The 20,763-nt window shown below is 46.5% G+C and overlaps 1 protein-coding gene across 2 annotated transcripts in view; it reads right to left on the reverse strand.

Moving 5' to 3' along the window:
* Positions 1–20,763, reverse strand: part of PIWIL4 (piwi like RNA-mediated gene silencing 4) — a 524,721-nt gene that overhangs the window by 101,379 nt on the left and 402,579 nt on the right. For both annotated transcript variants that reach the window (XM_077484954.1, XM_077484955.1), the window contains one exon: positions 13,772–13,844. In XM_077484954.1, coding sequence (XP_077341080.1) covers positions 13,772–13,844 — 73 coding nt within the window. The remainder of the gene's footprint in view (positions 1–13,771; positions 13,845–20,763) is intronic.

Consider the following 20,763-nt stretch of genomic DNA (forward strand, 5'->3'; position numbering starts at 1 on the left):
CACCAAAAATGACCGACAACTGTACACAGAGAAAGGACAGTGAAAATGGCGGTCAGCACATGCAGACCTCCAGACACCCAGCGGGGAGACCACAGACACCCAAGAACACAGCCACCTAGCGCAGCCCCCCATCCAAGGTGAGAGCCCTTAGGTTCAACAGTCACCTAAATTCCTGCAGGGTTTGCAGGGCTACAGGTACACACACCGCTCAGCAGCCCACCATGCAGCATCCCCCACAGGGGAGGGAGGGAAAATAGGGATAGGGAGAGAAGAAAGGGACCCCGAATCGACCTCCCAGGGAATGCCCAGCTGCTCAATTCCGCAGAGGCAGGGAGAGCTGTACCTACCATCTGGACGAGCTGGGGACATCCCATCACAGACCCACTTTCTGATCAGTACGAGGTGGCCGCTGGCCACAGCACACTGTGACAAAGACATCAGTAGTCTGGTCATATGTGTGCCCTGGAGCATTGCACTCACTGGCCGCCTCCGGAGCCTGAGGGGCATGTCGTGGCGGATCCAGCGCATAGCTAGGGTCTGCAAACGCTGGATGGCCAGGCTGGGGAGACAAGGATCTAGATTATCCAGCCTGTCACCCAGCCAGCTGTTGATAGCAGATCACAGGATCTTAAAATCTTGTGCAAAAGGCAAACTTCAGCAAAAAAATCTCAGGACCGAATGTCCTGCAGGGATCCTAGGTTCATCTCCTTCCCTAGGAAGAAAAAAACTGAGCTGCAGGAAACAGGCAGATGGGTTATTACTAGAGGGACAGCCCCCTGGGCGGAACTGTAAAGTTCTGTTTTTTCACATGTATAACATGTTCTGCCTAGTCCTCTCCTGAAGGTGGCGTAACAACCCTATGGTCAAGATTAATAGAGTTGTCAGTCAGTGAACGAAAGAGAAAGTAGTGCTATAAAGTGTGCTAAAAACCTACTTCAAAAAAATGTGCCCGGAATATCCCAAAGCAAAGGCAATCACCAGCAGAAAAGCAGATCTAATGAAGACTTCTGGAAGCTGATGATCAACTTGAAGCTCTGTCTGTTCCATGTTGCCAGCCAGTGCCTGGAAGGTTCAATCCTTCAGCACAATGTGGACATTCTGAGAGCAAAGCTAAACCTGGACAGAGAACAGCACTTGGTTATGACCTGAAGAGCCACGGACAGGTCAGAGAGGAGAAGAATAAACTAAAAGGGAAAGGTAAGGTAAGGATGAGCAAACAGGCATCCTGGAAGCCCGTAGCCGATCCGCCTGATGGAGGGAGGCTTAACAAACCTGGCCAATTCCATGTTGAACTTCTGAAACTGAAGGAAGAAATTCAGGAAATCTGTGCAGCGTACAGATTCCCTAGTTACATAGTAGGTGAGGTTGAAAAAAGACACGAGTCCATCAAGTCCAACCTATGTGTGTGATTATATGTCAGTATTACCTTGTATATCCCTGTATGTTGTGGTCGTTCAGGTGCTTATCTAATAGTTGAAACTATCGTTGCCCCCCGCTGAGACCACCATCTGTGGAAAAGAATTTGACATCCTTGCCGCTCTTACAGTAAACAAACCCTCTACGTAGTTTAAGGTTAAACCTCCTTTTTTTTTTATTTTAATGAGTGGCTTGTTAAACTCCCTTCTGCAATTTTTTTTTACCCCTATTGTGGGGTCACCAGTACGGTATTTGTAAATTGAAATCATATTCCCTCTCAAGCGTCTCTTCTCCAGAGAGAATAAGTTTAGTGCTCACAAGCTTTCCTCATAACTAATATCCTCTAGACCCTTTATTAGCTTTGTTGCCCTTCTTTGTACTCGCTCCATTTCCAGTACATCCTTCCTGAGGACTGGTGCCCAGAACTGGACAGCATACTCTAGGTGTGGCCAGACCAGAGTCTTGTAGAGAGGGAGAATTATCGTTTTATCTCTGGAATTAATCCCCTTTTTAATGCATGCCAATACTCAGTTTGCTTTGTTAGCAGCGGATTGGTATTGCATGCCATTGCTGAGCCTATCATCTACTAGGACCCCCAGGTACTTTTCAGTCCTAAATTCCCCCAGAGGTTCTCCCCCCCAGTGTATAGATTGCATTCATATTTTTTCCACCCAAATGCATTATTTTACATTTTTCTACATTGAATCTCATTTGCCATGTAGTTGCCCATCCCATTAATTTGTTCAGATCTTTTTGCAAGGTTTCCACATAGTGCGGAGAAGTTATTGCCCTGTTTAGCTTAATATCGTCCGCAAATACAGAGAATTAACGGTTTGCCCCATACTCCAGGTCGTTTATGAAGAAATTAAACAGGATTGGTCACAGCTCAGAAACCTGGAGGACCCCACTACCCTGACCATTCCGAGTGCTCCCCATCACCACCCTCTCAACTCGCCCTTATAGCCAGTTTTCAATCCATGTACTCACCCTATGGTCCATGCCAATGGACCTTATTTTGTACAGTAAACGTTTATGGGAAACTGTGTCAAATGCTTTTGCAAAATTCAGATACACCCCGTCTACGGGCCTTTCTTTATCTAGATGGCATTTCACCTCCTCATAGAAGGTTAATAGATTGGTTTTCCAAGAAGGATTCTTCATGAATCCATGCCGATTACTGCTAATGATACCGTTCTCATAACTCAAATCTTGTATATAGTCCCTTATGCTCCCCTCCAAGAGTTTACATACTATTGATGTTAGGCTAACTGGTGTGTAATTCCCAGGTACCGTATATACTCGAGTATAGGCCGACCCGAATATAAGCCGAGGCCCCCAATTTACCCCCAAAAAAACTGGCAAACTTATTGACTCGTGTATAAGCCGAGGGTAAGACATGCCTGTCCATCCCTGTGTGTGTGTCCGTCCATCCCTGTGTGTCCGTCCATCCCTGTGTGTCCGTCCATCCCTGTGTGTCCGTCCATCCATCCCTGTGTGTGTGTGTGTCCATCCATCCATCCATCCCTGTGTGTGTGTGTCTCCATCCATCCATCCATCCATCCCTGTGTGTGTGTGTCTCCATCCATCCATCCATCCCTGTGTGTGTGTGTATCCATCCGTGTGTGTGTGTGTGTGTGTGTGTGTGTGTGTGTGTGTGTGTGTGTGTGTGTGTGTGTGTGTGTGTCCAGCCTACCTGTGTCCCGAGCCTCCGTCCCGAGCCTCCGTCCCGTGCCTTGCCTCCTTGCCTCCGTGCCTCGCCGCCGTGCCTTGCCTCCGTCCCGTGCCTTGCCTCCGTCCCGTGCCCTCTTCGTCGGCGCCTCGGCGGCCATTGTAAAATTCAAAAGCTGCGCCGCCGCCTTCGCCTGTGATAGGCGGAACACTGAATTTCCCAGCAGCCTGTGTTCCGCCTATCACGTACATCGTATCATCCTCGTCCGTAGTACGAGGATGATACGATGTCCGTGATAGGCGGAACACAGGCTGCTGGGAAATTCAGTGTTCCGCCTATCACAGGCGAAGGCGGAGCCGGAGGCGCGGCTTTTGAACTATAGAATGGCCGCTGTCTGTCTGCTCGACACGCTGATCGAGCGGGCAGACAGCGATGACTCGAGTATAAGCCGAGGGGGGCACTTTCAGCCTCAAAAAAGAGGCTGAAAATCTCGGCTTATACTCGAGTATATACGGTATGTATTTTGGGCCCTTTTTAAATATTGGGGCTACATTGGCTTTTCTCCAAACAACTGGTACCATTCCATCCAGTAAACTGTCAATAAAAATTAGGAACAATGGTCTGGCAAATACTTAACTAATGCTGCGTACACACAAACGGAATGTCCGACAGAAAAAGTCAGACGGGATATTTTCATCATATATTCCAATCATGTGTATGCCTCATCTGACTTTTTTTTTCGAAAATTCTGACGGACCTAGAAATAGAACATGCTCTAAATATTTCCGACTGAACTAATTCCTATAGTGAAAACCGCTCGTCTATTGGCTACTGGCTATTGAACTTCCTTTTTCTATAGTCCCGTCATATGTGCTGTACATCAACGCGTTCTTGACGATCGGACTTTGGTGTGATCGTGTGTATGCAAGACCGTTTCAGCGGAATTCCGTCTGAAAAACCTTCAGAGTTTATTCCGATGGGAAAACCGTTTGTATGTACAGGGCATTCGTTCCCCAAGTACTTTCGGTGCAAGCCATCTGGTCCCGGTGCTTTATTTTTTATAATTGACAATTTTTACTAAGGTTTAAATATTAAAATGCAAAAATATAGAGCACAAAAACAAGGGGGGTAGTGGTGTAGAAAAAACACAGCAGGGGAGAGGGGAGCGAGGGAAGAAAGCATCAGCAGACTTTTGTAGGTAACATAGATGCATCCTGCAATTGTGGAGCGCAAGGCTTTGCTGGTTGACCCACCAGTGTTGAGGCTCACCTCTAAGAAAGCTTTTCTCCAACACAGTGGTAGTACCTACAGACCTATATGCAGGTCCCGATCATCATTTAAACATACCACGAGGAAGAAAATATTTCTGTAAATGCATGGACTGTATTTAAGGAAGGGGGATAGTAAAGAAAGGAAAGAAAGAGGAGGTAAAGTGTAGAAGAGAGAGTAATTTCAAACAACTAGACTCGCCACCCGTGGATTCCATGCAGACGAAGACCCTGGGGAGCACCCAGTAATTTATTAATGTTAAGTTTCCCAAGTCTAATTTTAATTCTGTCCTCTGTTAACCATGAAGGTGCTGTGTCATGAGGCTGAATACTTCAGTTTTGGTTACTGAAGCCCCCCCCCCGATTACCTTGTGAAGACTGAGTAGAAGAATAAATTCAATACCTTCGCCATCTCCCCATCCTTTGTAACCAGATGTCCTTCCTCATTCTTTATGGGGCCAATATGGTCTGTCCTCCGTTTGTTACTGTTTACATACTTAAAGTGGGGTGCACCTAAAAAAAAAAAGTCAGCAGCTACAAATACTGCAGCTGCTGACTTTTAATAACTGATGATTGTGCGGTGCGAGGGGAAGTGATGTCACCAGCCCGGGCAAGGAAGAAGGCAGACTACGATGGACCCCCTAGCAACAGGTATTTAGAGGTGAGTAATTTTCCAATTTTTTTTTTTATTATTATTTTTGCTCTCCTCCGTTATGTGTCTTTCTTGTTCTATCTTAGCCATCCTTATTGCACCCTTACATTTCTTGTTGCATTCTTTATAAAGTTTGAATGCTGATGATGATCCCTCAACCTTGTATTTTTTGAAGGCCTTCTCCTTTGCTTTTTATGCATTTATACATTGGAGTTAAGCCATCCAGGACTTTTGTTTGCTCTTTTAAATTTATTACCCAATGGGAGGCATTGGCTAATGCCCTTATTTAATATGCACACCCATAAAGCAAACCCATCTCTCCCCATCCGTGTTCTTTGTTGCTAAGATTTTATCTCAATTTATGCCTTCTAGCAAGGTTCGCAGTTTAGGGAAGTTGGCTCTTTTGAAATTAAAGCGGGAGTCCACCGGGACTCCGCGTTTTTTTTTTTTTTTTTAAAAGCCAGCAGCTACAAATACTGCAGCTGCTGACTTTTAAATAGTGACACTTACCTGTCCAGCGCGCCCGCGATGTCGGCACCCGAAGCCGATCGCTCGCTCGGCTGCCGGGTCCCGCCGCCATCTTGGGTATGGGAATCAGGAAATTGAGCCTTTCGGCTTCATTTCCCGGTTCCCTACTGCGCATGCGCGAGCCGCGCGGCGCAATCCGGATGGTCCCCGCTGCCTCTGGGAGCTGTGTGTTTCCCAGCAGGCAGCGGGGCACTTGCTGAAGGGGGCGGGCGCTTGCGGAACGGGGGCGTAACCTACGCTCGTTCCGCAGGCAGCTAGCCCGGAAGTGGGTGCAGTTACCTGGATTATCCAGGTAACTGCACCCCCCTCCCCCCTGAAAGGTGCCGATTGTGGCGCCGGAGGGGGGGAGGGATCAGATGAGCGGAGGTCCATTTTAGGGTGGACCTCCGCTTTAAGTGTGTCTGTATTCCCCTTATGTTTCGTATTTGTGTGATATATACTAAAGTCAATTGATCTGTGATCGCTGTTCCCTAAATTACCCTGGATTTCCACATCCATGATCAGGTCTGTATTGTTGGTAATCAGTAGATCCAGTAACGCTTTATTTCTAGTTGGTGTGTCTACCATCTGACCCATAAAATTGTCCTGCAAGAAATGTAGGAACTGGTGAGCCTTAGATGAATGTGTGGTTCCCTCCGCTCAGTCTATGCCTGGATAATTAAAATCCCCCATTATGATAACACTTCCCATCCTTGCTGCTAATCCAAATTGTGAGATCTGTCTCCCATTCCTCCCTCAGGTTAGTGGGCCTACAGCATACTCCCAGTATTATTTTCCCCTTAGCTTCATCCCTTTGGAGCTCTACCCATAACGAGTTTTAGGCATGTCCCAAGCAGATTAAGAGGATTTGTGTATTTTTAATGTAGCCATTTTAAAACGCTTTTAGCACAGGTTCACTCTACTGCAATCACAGACATCACATATGATTCGCATCTGCACGCCCGATCACATGCGATGTCTGTGAGATGCGAGTTCAGCCATACAGTTGTATGCCTGAACTCGCATTAGATTCGCAGAAAAAAAAGTGCAGGGACTCACCCAGAAAAATTGGATCGCATGGCTGTTCTCACCTAATCAATCCGATTCCTGTGTAAGTTCACAGTTCACACTGCAATCTGTGAACCATTCTGGGGGTGTCATTAACACTGTAATGACACCCGCAGCGGTTTGCAGAAGGCAGTGTGAACTGCCTACAGGAGAGGAGCGATACGGCTGCTGAATAATATGCTTTAAAAAAACAAATTTCGCATTAGTACATGTCCCCCATGGCAGTGCCCGGTTATTCGTGCCCTTAAGGCTGCATTCACACATGAGTGTATCGTTTTAAGGCGTTTTTTTTTTCTGGCGTTTCTGCAGCGTTTTTGTACAGGCGGTTTTAGGGCCCAAAGTTTACCAGTGTAAAAATCTGTGAAACGCCTATATTCTGCTTAAAAGAAGCTTGTGCACTTTTTTGAGCTTCAGGTGATTTGCATCAGGTGACAGAATGCTCAGATGTGAACAGGGGCCATTTAAATGAATGGGATTTTGCTTGTTGGGCTGGAACTTTAGAGATGAGCATTTTACGTGCATTTTACAAGCTGGAGTGAATGCAGCCTTAACTAAAGGCTTGCAAGCTGGCCTTGAAAAGGCCAGAAAAAAATAACCAAAATTCACCCCTCATAGGGTTCAACATTATGTTCTGTATATTCGCTATGTATTTTGGCTTAATGTACCTATATTTTTCAGTTGGTATATAATTTTAACAGCTATAGCTAGCTAGATGTGCAAGGTATAAAGACAGCTGAGCTGGCACACTCCGTATTTATTTTTGAGGAATATGTTTGGCTTTCATAGTGATCGCAAACCATGCTGTTTGGTTCCGGGGTGGTTACCCGACAAGGCAGATGTGGATAATGCAATGGGAAAACTCAAATGTGTGCAGGAACACTAAAAATATAAGAGCAGACAATGAAAAGCCCAACAGAATCTGCCCATAAGCCAATCTCAATTTTGGGAAGTGCTGACCATTGGCTTGAATATCTCATAATATGGGGCGTGGCCTGGTGATGTGCTAGAGCAGACGTGTGCTCTGTGAGCTCCGGGGCCGACACTGATAAAATTACATAAAATCATCCAAAAAGTCATACTTTTACCTTCTGAACGATGGGCCGGCGGACAGGCAAGTCTCTGCCCAAGAAAGTTGCCTCGACGGGGTCAATCAAGCGATTCCTTTCCGTGGAACCGGACGAGGTGGAGGAGCAAGACGACCTAGGCCGCAAGCCGCGGGGTGGAGTAGAGCTCGCCTCCCGCGATGGGCCGGACCGGAGGTCGCGTTCGCCCGAGTCCTCGGTGGGCTCGGGCGAAGAAGAGGATCAACATCCTTCCGCCGGAGCGGCGCCGAGGGTGAGCGGCCTCCCTACCACCTCCGATCTAGCCTCCATGCTGCTGAACCTCGAGCGGGTCATTAAGAAGGAGGTCTCCGCAGTCCGAACGGATCTCTCGCAAGTGCTGGTTCGTGTCGAAGAGACGGAGCAATGTCTAGACCGCCATGCGAACGCTATCTGAGCCTTACAGGCGACTACACGCCAACTTGCCATTTCGCATCGTACGACCGTTTACAAGCTCGAAGATCAAGAGAATCGTAACAGACGTAATGGCGTTCGGATCCGGGGACTCCCCGAAGCGACTGGGGACGACGACCTTTTACCGTCCGTTCGGGGTATTTTCAACAGTCTTCTGGGCAGAGCCGCTGACGCCCCCTTGAAGATTGACCGGGTGCACAGGGCGCTCCGACCACGCAACCTTGCTACAGACATCCCACGGGACGTCATTTGCCGGGTCCACCATTATCCCGAAAAGGAACTGATTATGCAGAAAGCTAGGGGAGCTACACCGTTTGATTTTGATGGAGCGATGTTATCCTTTTTCCCGGACCTGGCTAAGGAGACCTTTGATTGACGCAGGGCCCTGCGTCCCCTCACGGAACTACTTCGGGCGGCGTCCATTAAATATAAGTGGGGCTTCCCTGCCGCATTGATCGCCTCTAGAGATGGCAAAACCGCAATACTTCGATTCCCGGAGGAGCTGCCCAAATTCTGCACTGATATGTCCGTTCCTATCCCGGAACTGCCTGGATGGCAGGAAGGCATTCCGCCTCTGCCCGCTGGGGCTGACCAGGGCTGGCAGAGAGTGAGCCAAGCCCGCCGCACTTCTGCACCTGATTACCGCCCTTGAAATGGCATTCTGCCCTACAGCTTGTTTCCTTGTTCTGGATGTCTACTTGCATTTGTGGGGCATACCGCCTGAACACAGTTGGGGGGATTCCCTTACCGAGAGTGGACGAGGAAGCTGACAGCCTCTGGCGGCAACTAGTTTTTGCAAGGCCATGGATGGGTCACCCTTGGCCGTGTGGCCCACACCCCGGTACATCCTTGGGGGCCCCTGTCTGGAAGTGGACATTGCTGATTTGCCGTTTTATTTAATGGCGTGTTACTTTTCCCTCCCCCCCTTTGCCTTTGGAGCGTGACTGACTCGCGGTATCTCCCCCCCCTTATACGTTTTACCGCCTTAGCTTCATACTCATGTTGTTCTCTACAGGCGTTTTACTGTATTATGTTCTGGATGATGTTATTTCTATATTTTTATGCCTTGGTGTCGGCACCGGACCGCGGGGCGCTACTTTGGACCTTTACGGTGTGGTTTGCGCCCGGTTGCCCGAGTCCCGTCCCCCCCTTTTTGAGCGGGGGCTGCCCGGCGCGGGGCCCTGACGTCCGTGCCCCTGCTGGGGTGGGGGGCGTGGGGGCCCTGTGGCGGTCGCGCAGCCCGCTCGCGCACGGCATGGTAATGCGTGCACTACTAGCTGTTCTCCGACAGCACTTTTTTTGGTTCAATTTGTTTTTCCCACTACGGTGGGGTCTTTCATTCTCTTGTCTCCTTTCCTTCCCCTCTCCTTTTCTCTTTCACCTCTCTTGTCTATTGCCTCCATCCCCTCTGATCCCCTCCCCCCTAATTAGTGGCAGACCGCCTCTATGTTGCAGTGGTAATGATGTGGTGATCGCGGTTCCTCCTCCTGAGACCCCATGGCTACTGTGAACCTTATATCTTTTAATGTACGGGGCCTTCACGCCCCGGGGAAGAGACACACCTTATATAGGGAGCTGAACCATTTGCGGGGGGACGTGGTCTTCCTCCAGGAGACCCACCTCACGCAGACGACTCTAGTTAGGTTACACTCACCAAAGTACCCCACGTGGTACTACAGCCTCTCCGACATTTATAAAGCAAAAGGTGTGGCCATTGGGCTTCGTAGGGGAACCGCGTTCACGCTTGAGGAAATGTTGAGTGATCCTGCGGGACGTTTTCTGTTTCTGCGGGGTACCCTGGGCAGCATGCAGTGTACTTTGGCCACCTTATACTCCCCTAACAAAAACCAGGCGCGTTTCCTGGCCTCCACACTCTACTCCCTACGAAATTTTGCACGTGGATGCATTCTACTAGCGGGCGATTTTAATGTTCCCCTGGAACCTACTGTGGACACCTCTAGAGGTGGTTCCTCGCTTTCTGGCAGAGGATTGAGGTATATACGATCTCGGCTCCATGACCTGCAGTTGATGGATGTCTGGAGAATTAATCACCCGCGGGAAAGGGACTTTACATACTATTCTTCTGTGCACCAAACATACTCCAGAATTGATCTATGCTTCATTGATCACCAGCACCTACCGCTCATAGTGAAGTCAAGCATTGACTCATCCCCCCTCTCAGATCATGCTCCGATCTCCTTAACCATTAAAGTGGCGTCCATACCCCTGAAATCAACTAATTGGAAGTTGAACGAGGACCTTATAGTCGAGGAGGCAGATAAAAAGGTGATGGGTGACAGTTTAGAGTTTTATTTTAAGACTAATGTCAGTCCTGACGTTTCACCGGGAGTGCTATGGGAGGCCCACAAGGTGTATATTAGGGGTAAGTTTATGGAATTGGGTTCTAGGAAAAAGAGGGAGCGCTTACTACAGCAGTCCAACTTGTTACGCGATATTACAGACTTAGAACGCCGACATAAACTGAACCAGACTCCGGCCCTTTTTCACGCCTTAACGGAGAAACGGGAGACCCTAAAGTCCCTCCTTCATTTGGATCAAAAGCGGCGCTCTCGGATAGTAGCTCACCGATTTTATGAGTGGGGGGATAAACCCAGTAGGTTGTTGGCCAACTCGGTGCGACAGCGTAAAAACGCGGCGTTTATTGCTAAAATTAAGACCCCCTCGGGAGACCTGGTGTTTGAGACCCCCCGTATAGCCAAGACATTCAGGGACTTTTATCAGCGTCTATATCAGGTGCACCAGGGTGTCCAAGATAGAGATGCTCGGGGACGCCTTATTGGGGACTACCTGGCCCGTGCAGCCCTCCCGAAGCTCTCCGAGGAGGTCTTGGCTTCCTTGGAGGGGGAGTTTACGGCTGCGGAGCTTCTGGGCGCCATGAAAAATATGGCGTGTGGTAAGGCACCGGGACCGGACGGCCTCACGGTGTCTTATTATAGAGCGTACGCTGACATACTGTTTCCGTACTTGACCAGATACGCTAACGTGACCTCGACCGGCGGGGACCTTCGCCCGGAGACCACTCATGCCCATATCACGGTATTACCCAAGGAGGGCAAGGACCCTAGTGACTGCGCGAGCTACCGCCCTATTTCGCTCTTGAATATTGATGCGAAGATTTACGCTAAAGCCATAGCGAATAGGCTGCTCCCCTTGATACCACAGTGGATATCGAGGGATCAGACGGGATTCATCCCTGGGAGGGAGGCGCGAGATAATTCTCTCCGCACACTTTCCTTGATGGCATATGTGCGGCGGACTTCCCAGCCCACCCTGTTGCTCTCCACGGATGCTGAAAAGGCGTTTGACAGGGTGGACTGGGACTTCCTTATGGCTACGCTGACGCACTTGGGTATAGGACCCTCTTTGCGCTCTAAAATAGCGACGCTGTACCACTGCCCCACTGCTCAGATACGGATTAATGGTACCCTTAGTGACCCCCTTCACCCTATACAATGGCACCCGCCAGGGCTGCCCACTCTCGCCAATTTTATTTGCGATCTCCCTGGAACCATTTCTATCCCTTGTTAGGCGAAACCCGAGCATACGGGGCGTAACAATAGGTAAGACGGAACACAAATACGCGGCATACGCGGACGATATATTGTTTTATGTACAACAACCACTGATCACCCTCCCCAATCTTATGTCCGAGTTTTCGGCCTATGGTGCGGTGTCCAATTTTAAAATCAATATGTCTAAATCGGAAATGTTAAACATCTCTGTCCCCGCCAGACAGGTGTCTCACCTGAAAAAAAACTATCCTTTTACCTGGCAGCTGAGCTCCATGAAATATTTGGGCATTCAGCTTACGCCCTCCCTATCGTCCCTATTCCGCGCTAACTTTCTGCCTTTGCTCAACACACTTAGGTCAGATATCCAAAAGTGGTCCCAGCTACGACATTCTTGGCTGGGCAGAATTGGACTGGTTAAGATGAATTTGCTGCCCAGAGTGCTCTTCATGCTTCAGATGGTCCCGTTTGGGATACCGGTGGGATTTTTTACAATTTTGACATCTTTGGTATACCGGTACATATGGAATAGGAAAAGACCCAGACTGAGTAGATCTCTCCTCATCCGCCCTAAATGTAAAGGGGGTTTAGCTGTACCAGACTTTAAGCTTTACTACAGAGCCATTGTGCTGACTAGGCTCTCTGATTTGAAATATGGCAAAGACACGAAACTCTGGGTAAACTTAGAAACGGACCTCTGTGGCGCTGAACCTTCCACACTGATGTGGATCCCGAGGAAGTTCCGGACTCTCTTGCCTACCACGTCACCGCTAACACACTCCTCCTTGATGGTATGGGACTCTATCTGTAAGATGTATGGCTGGCTGTATAACTCCCCCCTGATGCCCTTGGTGGGTCATGATTTCTTCCCTCCGGGTAACATGGACCCTCAGATTCACCCGTGGCGGCTGGGCACTAACGCATGCCTACATCATTTCACCGGCCCGTCCGGCGTTATGCCACTTTCTTCCATCATGGGTGACTCCCCCATATCCTACATGGATCGATGGAAACATCATCAACTATTGAACTTTGTTCGCATGCTCCCAAAGCCCTTGCGTTCCTTGGCAGAGCTTACACCAGTGGAAACCGCATTCGCCGACCCTGACCCGATTGAGAGGCCGGTTTCGTACTTTTATCAGGCATTGTTGTTCCTCACTTCTACTGGTACTCCCTCATTCCTACGGTACTGGGAAAGGGAACTGCATACGGATCTATCTCCGTCCCAGCAGTCACAAATCTTAACCCTGGCTCATACCTCCTCTGGATCCTCTAAAGCATCGGAAATGGCATATAAACTTCTGACCAGATGGCACTACACACCGGCTGTTTTACACAGGTTTTCTCCTCAGTCCTCCCCACTGTGCTGGCGGGAGTGTGGAGAGGTAGCCACTCATGCTCATATTTGGTGGTATTGCCCGCGGATCCGCCCATTCTGGCTGGCGATTTTATATACGATTAAGGAAATCCAGGGGTGGGAGGTCCCTAACGACCCATGGTATGTTCTGTTCTATTGCACGGGGAAGCCGACCGGCCCCTATAAAAGGTTGATTACACCACACCTTCTAAACGCTGCCAAAACCCTCATTCCTCAGTTTTGGAAACTGAAGACGATCCCCACGCTACGGCGTTGGTTACTCAACGTGGATACCACATATTACATGGAGGACATGACTCTCTCCCTCCGGGGTAAATCTGAGCTGGCGACGAGGATCTGGGCCTGTTGGGTTGCCTTTAAATATTCATCTAGTTATGCAGCCATAATGTCTCAACCAATGTGATGTGATCATAGCTCTTGTTCTTGCGATCTCAACTGTATCTTTGAAAGTGTTTATCAGAGGGTGGTCTGCCTTCCTTCCCCCCTCCCCCGCCCCCTGCTCCCACATCCCCCCTTGTTTCTCTTTTTCTCTTTCTTCCTGTTTCTTTTCCTTTTCTTTACTTTTCCTCTATCTCTGTCTACTGTATTCTCTCTTTCATAATGGAAGAGGTGGGTGTATTTGACTGTTTCATTGTAACTAACGATGTAATAATGCTGCCCCTGATATTGGTTTATGTATTGATCGTTATGCTTTGTACACACTTCTCTTCTTCAATAAACATTAATTATATTAAAAAAAAAAAAGAATATCTCATAATATAACACATACCATTTGAAGATCTCGATTTACAAGTTGTTGCAGAACACGAGTAAAGGCAGCTGTGCTTTCATCTACTTTTACTCTACAAGACAAAATAAAGCTAAAAGTTATAAAAATGCAAGATAAAGATAAAATATGTAAAACCAAGAACAAAAATGTAATATACTCCAAATTACCAGTCCTTTGACATAATGCGTACACTTCATTTTTTTTTGTTCACCTGGTGTACCTTCCACTAACACACTTTCTGTCCTAGGCTGACAACATTCACTTACTTAAGCCTCATACACACAATCGGACTTTGTACAAACTTTCCTGTGGATTTTTGTACAAAGGGCGTCGGCCGAGAACTTGTATTGCATACATACACACGGCAGGACTTTTTCAGCTAACGTTCAACAAATCACGTGCTTTTTCTGCTCTGTACTGCCACCTTTGGTCAACTTCTGTATTGTTGTTTGATCTTTTGCATTGGTTCTGAGCATGCGTGTTTGTACTTTGTACAAAAGTCCTATGGTTTTGTGTACACACGATCGGACTTTGCTCCATCTGACTTTTGTTGCTAGAAAGTTTGTCCGTTTGCATAGCCAACAAAAGTCAGATGAAAACCGAAAAAGTTTGTCCGATGGAGCGTACACACGGTCGGATGTTGCTCCAAAACAGCTAATTTGCATGTCTGTTGTCAAAAAGTCTGATTGTGTGTATGGGCCTTTAGTAAGTGAATGTTGTCAGCCTAGGACAGAAAGTGTGTTAGTGGAAGAAATACCAGGTGAACAAAAAAAAAAAATGAACAGTGTTTAAGTGTCCTTTCACATGAGCGATCCAATCATGTCTGCCTGCCAACTTTTCAGGCGGATCTGGCTGGAAGGTTCATGCACTCCTATGGTTCAGCAGGTGAAAACAGACTGTTTTTTTTTTCTCTCCTTGGGAGGGGGTGTTGGTTAATAATATTTTTTGGGGGTTTCCAATACAGCCATGTTTGAGGGAGCCCAAATATGGGGTCAGAGTACGTTAAATATAGGAACAGAGGGAAAGATTCAAGATGACTAAGAAAGGCATATGTAGTAAACAGATTTATAATAACCCTTGGGTCATTACATTATTGTTTTTTGATTATTATGACTGCTGACTGTTATTATGGAATATTGTTTTCTTAATAAAAGATTAAAAAAGAAAAAAGAGCTATTTACACTACCTATAGGTAAGCCTTATTATAGGCTTACCTATAGGTAAGTTATAGAGGAAAGTTTACTTCCTCTTTACGGTAAATAAAACAAAAAAGCATAAAAGATATTTGGTCATAAACGTTTTAGAACCAGATTTAAGTGTTTATTGCTGTTTGTGTTCCCCCTCTTTTCCTGTCTCATACATGATTAACCACTACAATACTGGGCACTTTCGCCCCCTTCCTTCCCAGACCAATTTTCATCTTTCAGCGCTCTCGCATTTTCAATAAGAATTGCGCGGTCATGCAATGCTGTACCCAAATTAAATTTTTATCATTTTGTTCTCACAAATAGAGCTTTCTTTTGGTGGTATTTATTCACAACTTTGTTTTTTCCGATATAAGCAAAAAAAAGAGCAGAAATATGGAAAAAAAACAACAATTTTTTTTATTCTATTTTAAAAGAAATCCAATAAAATCTAATTTTGTCATAAATTTAAACCAATATATATTCTGCTACATATTTTTGGTAAAAAAAAATCCTGTTATGTGTATAATAATTGGTTTGTGTGATCACGGACATATGTACGCAAATGATCATGTACAGATGTGCGCAGGTAATCACGGACATGTAATTTTACTGTTATATATGTGGGGGACACATGTTTTGAGGATCATTACTACGTGGGGACCTGTGTTTTGGGGACGTGTTTACTTTGTTTGTTTTTACTGTTTGGTGACACTAGACGTGATCTATGAGTAAAAAGCTGTAAAAAACAGCTCATACTCACTGATCACCAGTCGGCTGCAGAGATCTGCTCTCCTCTCCTCAGCGACAACTTCCCTGTAAGGAGAGGAGAGCCGATTGCCTAGCAGCTGGCTGTTTGTTTACATCACATGATGGCCGTGCTTGGACATGGCCATCATGTGATCAGGAGGGTCAATCACAGAGCCCTCCTGTCGATCTAAGATGTACGGTTGACACGAGCGCATTGGAATTGCACCGCTGCGTGGGAACGCGCAATCCCTCTCCTTCTGAGGGGCGTTCCTGAACATCCACTCAGAAGTAGAGAGTGCCCACCCGGCCGTAAATATGCAGCTGCCGGGTGGGAAGTGGTTAAACAAAACAGGAAGTAAGAGAAAATCTACAACTAATGCAAATAATTTCTACTTGTTCATTTCCCCTCAATTTTCATTCCAATGATAACTATAAACTCTTGTATTTCCCTCCCAAATAGGGCCACAATCAGAAATAAAGCCTAATACAGCCATTACTCTATCCAAAGTAAAAAAAAAAAAAAAAAATGTATTTATTACTTATTTTATAAAAGAAGATAAACAGTTCCGTGCCGCTACATCAGCTCCTACCCAGGAAGCACCAAAATGCTAACTTTAATGACTTGTTGACTGGCTCACGCCGATATACATTGGCAAAGTTGCACGGGTGTGCAAAATCACGTCCCTGTACATTGCTCGCAGTCCGGGGGCGTGCCCCCCACGTCAATCAAATTCATTGCAGTCTTAAAGTTCAGGCCAATGATTTCTAGCCTGGATCTGCTGATCGGTTCTGGCGAATGAAAATGCTTCCCCTGCCTGCAAGTGTAAACACAGGCAAGGGAAGTGATGTCATCTCCCTCTCTGGAATTATTTTCCGTTCCAGAGAGGGGAGAGGACGTCTTACAGTGAGTTGCACCAACTCTACACTGACACAATACACGTAGGAACACTTCTAACCCCCGATTGCCTGTTGCCCCCCTTAACCTCTTCACTCGCTGTCACTGTGTCACCAATTGCATTTTTCTTATTTTTTACTGATCACTACATTGGTGTAATTTATGCCTGTAATAAGTGTTAGGGTAGTTAGTAATAGGCCCAGGTAGGTCTAGGGTACCCCCTAAACCCCCCAATAAAGGTTTAACCCCCGATCCCCCCCCCAGTTAAACCTTTCACCCCGTTTCAGTGTCACTAACAGTGACATAGATGATCTTTTTTCTGATTGCCGTATTAGTGTCATCAGTGACATTAGTTAATCAGTTAGTTGATTAGTTTCACCATCAGGTTTTTATGGCATCAGTTACCCGCATATATTGCCTAATAAAGGTTTTGACCCCCTGATTGCACCCTTAGTTAACCCTTTCACCCCCCCCCCCCCCATCACCATACTAGTGTCAAGGGTGACACTGGTTAGTTCGTTTTTTATAGCGTCAGGACACCCACCCTATATTACCCAATGAAGGCTTAACCCCTGATGACCAAGCGCGTGATCAAAGTTAGGTTTTAGCCTCAGATAGGGTCTGCGTTGCCCCAGGCAGTATCGGATTAGTGCCAGTAGCGCTAACACCCACTCACAACATACATTATTTTACAGGTTTTATTATACAGGTTTTATAAAGCGCCAACAGTTTGCGCAGCGCTTTACAACATGTACATCTCCCTTAGTAGTATAGTGTTTGAACGGATCAATATCTTTGATCTGATCAGATCTATACTTGTGTCTCCAGTAGTTTAGGGATCCCAAAAACGCAGCGTTAGCAGGATAACTGCTAGCACCTGCATTTAGCCCCTCCGTCCAGCCCAGTCCACACAAGTGCAGTATCAATCAATTGCTGTCACTTACAAAACACATAACTGCAGCATTCGCAGACACAGGCCTGATCCCTGCGAACGCTAACAGTTTTTTTGGTACCGATTGAAGCAGTAGCTGACAATCAGGTGCTTTTTTTCCTCTGAGTTTCACTAGTTGTACCAGTATATTTAGAGGCCACAATGTAAAATCAAAGGTACACTAGTGAAGAGGCCTACACATTTCTGAAAATGATAGATGAGAGTGAAGATGAAGTAACCCATCTGTCAGATTCAGGCTCAGAATACGATCCAGTAGACAGCAGCGGCACCCTGACAGATAGCTCTGATGACTGAGTAGTGGTCCCTGCTAAGGTCAGGAGTACCCGACCTCGTTCTTCTGCTGTTGTTGAGGTGCAAGACCCGCAGGGCTCTTGTATGGAGCAGAGAGCCAGTACTAGTGCCGCTCATCCTTCTGGAGAACTGGCAAGCACCAGCAGCCAAGTACACCCTGGCCAAACCAGCACTGCAGTATCACGTGGTGACGTGGCGAGTCCTATTAAGTGCATTTCAAGCTGGTGATGTGGCAAGTAGTGTCCCGCAGCCACCAAGAAGACAAACACAGGCCCGTTGAGCCCATAGTGCCATTCCTGCTGCATTTGCCAACCTTAATTGGGAGCCCACCACTTCTGCAGCACCCGTACTTCCCCCATTCACTGGCGAACCTGGAATTCAGGAGGAAACAGTTGTTTTTTTGTGCCTTTTAATTTTATTCGCTGTTTTTCACGGAAGATCTCTATAGATCTATTGTGGACCAAAGCAATTTGGATGCTGGTCAATTCATCACCGCTAATCCCCAGTTGACCCTTGCCAGAGATTGGAGACCTATCACGGTCTACGAATTTAAGAACTTTCTGGGCCTATCCCTCCTCATGGGCATAACTAAAAAATGTGAGTTGCAGTCACGTTGATCCACTGACTCAATTCACCATATGCCCGTGTTCTCTGCCTTCATAACCAGGGCTAGATATGAGCAGATCTTGAGATTTATGCACTTAAACAACAATGAACACTGTTGTCCTCAGGGTGACCCTGAATACGATCGGCTCCACAAAATTCGGCCTTTCGTATACCACTTCAACCAACAGTTTTCAGCGTTGTTTACTCCCGATCAAGTTGTCTGCGATGATGAGTCCCTGATTAAGTTTTCTGGCCGCTTGTCATTCAAACAGTATCTTCCCAGCAAGCCTGCCAGATATGGGGTCAGGATGTATAAGCTCGGTGACAGGGCAACAGGCTATACATATAGTTTTATGATTTACGAGGAAAAAGATAGTCACGTGGAGGCGGAGAACTGACCAAACTACACATGGATCGCTGGTAAGATTGTGTGGGACTTGGTGTCACCCTTATTCGGAAAGGGGAACTACTTGGTTGAACTGGATGGACTGGTGTCTTTATTCAACCTTACTAACTATGTAACTATATATGTAACTTGTACATAGGCAATTATAATACGAGTGTGCCACTTTTTAGTCACTTGTTTGATCATGGAATTGGCGCATGTGCACCGCGCGATCTAATCGCCAGGGCTTACCCCAGCGGCTTGTAGATTCTTGTCTTAGGCTGGGGAAGAGAGCCTGCTTGAGAAGTAATAATTTGCTCGCAGTGAAGTGGAGGGATTCACAAAATGTTTTCGTTCTGTCTTACCTTCATGAAGATACGACAGTCCAAATTCCTACGGCGACTGGTGTTGCGGAGAAACCCCTCTGTGTCCACGAATACAACCTTAACATGGGAGGGGTAGACCTCAACGACTAGTTAATGGCGTTGTACTTAATTGCTCTTAAGGCCAGACACTGGTATAAAAAAGTGTCTGTATACTTATTCCAATTGGTTCTGCTGAACACTTATGTGCTATACAAAGCTTCAGGATGAACTGGATCCTTCAAATTCCAGGAAGAGATCGTCACAGCCCTTCTGTTTCCAGACGGTAATAAGGCCAGACACTGGTATAAAAAAGTGTCTGTATACTTATTCCAATTGGTTCTGCTGAACACTTATGTGCTATACAAAGCTTCAGGATGAACTGGATCCTTCAAATTCCAGGAAGAGATCGTCACAGCCCTTCTGTTTCCAGACGGTGCTGTGTCCCACCTCCCCAATGCAAATGAAGGGGGCCGGATGCATGGGAGGCATTTTCCGTATGTCCTCCCTGGTACCCCTACCCAACGATCACCCCAAAGAAGATGTTGTGTCTGGAGAAAGCTCGCTATTATTGTCCCTCCTGTCCAAGACCACCCTGGTCTTTGAATCTGTGAATGTTTTGAACGTTTCCACACACTAGTGGAGTATTAGCATAGGGTACAGCACGGAACAGTCTAGGGTACACTTTCACAGGGTCTCCAAAGATACCATCCCATTTTGAGAGACCAAAACCTGGAACCGTTACAGTTACAAATAAAAGTGTAAAAGAAAAAAAAAATATATATATATATATATAAAATAAAAAATCTCTCTCTATTTTTCTGTCTCTATTTACTATGTTTTATCATGTTTGCTTTTCAGGTATGTAATTATTTTATACTTTACTGTGTTTTATTGTTAACCATTATTTTCTTTTCAGGTACGCCATTCAGCTGCAGCACTGATTTATCTTGACAGCAACAGCGTTTGCTCTCGCAATATGTAAATCAGTGACCCCAGCACTGTAGGAGGTGATTTCACCATCATAGTTTAAAAAAAAAAGAGCATATATGATGAAGCATAGGGGCAGAGGTAGATGGGCGATTTGCCCCTAAGGGACGGAATGCCTCCATGCTTTGGCAAACATTTTTTACTTTTTTTTGGCACAGATTGTTGTGGTTTGATTGAGATAATGTTTCATTGTTACCATTGTTTGCTTTTCAGGTACGCCAGTTAGCTGCAGCACTGATTTATTTATCGTGACAACAGCATTTGCTCTCACGATCGTAAATCAGCGACTCCAGCGCTGTAGATGATTTCAACACCACAGTTAAAAAAAAAAAATGGTGCATGTATGCCCATCATTAGAAGTGGGTGGATGCAGCGCGGTATTCTAATGATCTCTTTTTTTCGTTCAGCCCACAAGCTGCATGAAAAAAAAAAGAACATTTCAATATATGGCCAACAAGGACCAGCAATGTACTGGTATGTTGCTTGACTTTGAGTGGTTATACCAGAATGATGCCTGCAGGTTTAAGTATCATGTTCGTAAAGTTCCTTTCAGTCAGCGGTCGGCTTTCATGTAAAA

The sequence above is a fragment of the Lithobates pipiens genome, unplaced genomic scaffold (assembly GCF_037356315.1).
Source record: "Lithobates pipiens isolate NorthernLeopardFrog02 unplaced genomic scaffold, aLitPip1_a1.2 Scaffold_17, whole genome shotgun sequence".
Lineage (NCBI taxonomy): Eukaryota > Metazoa > Chordata > Amphibia > Anura > Ranidae > Lithobates > Lithobates pipiens.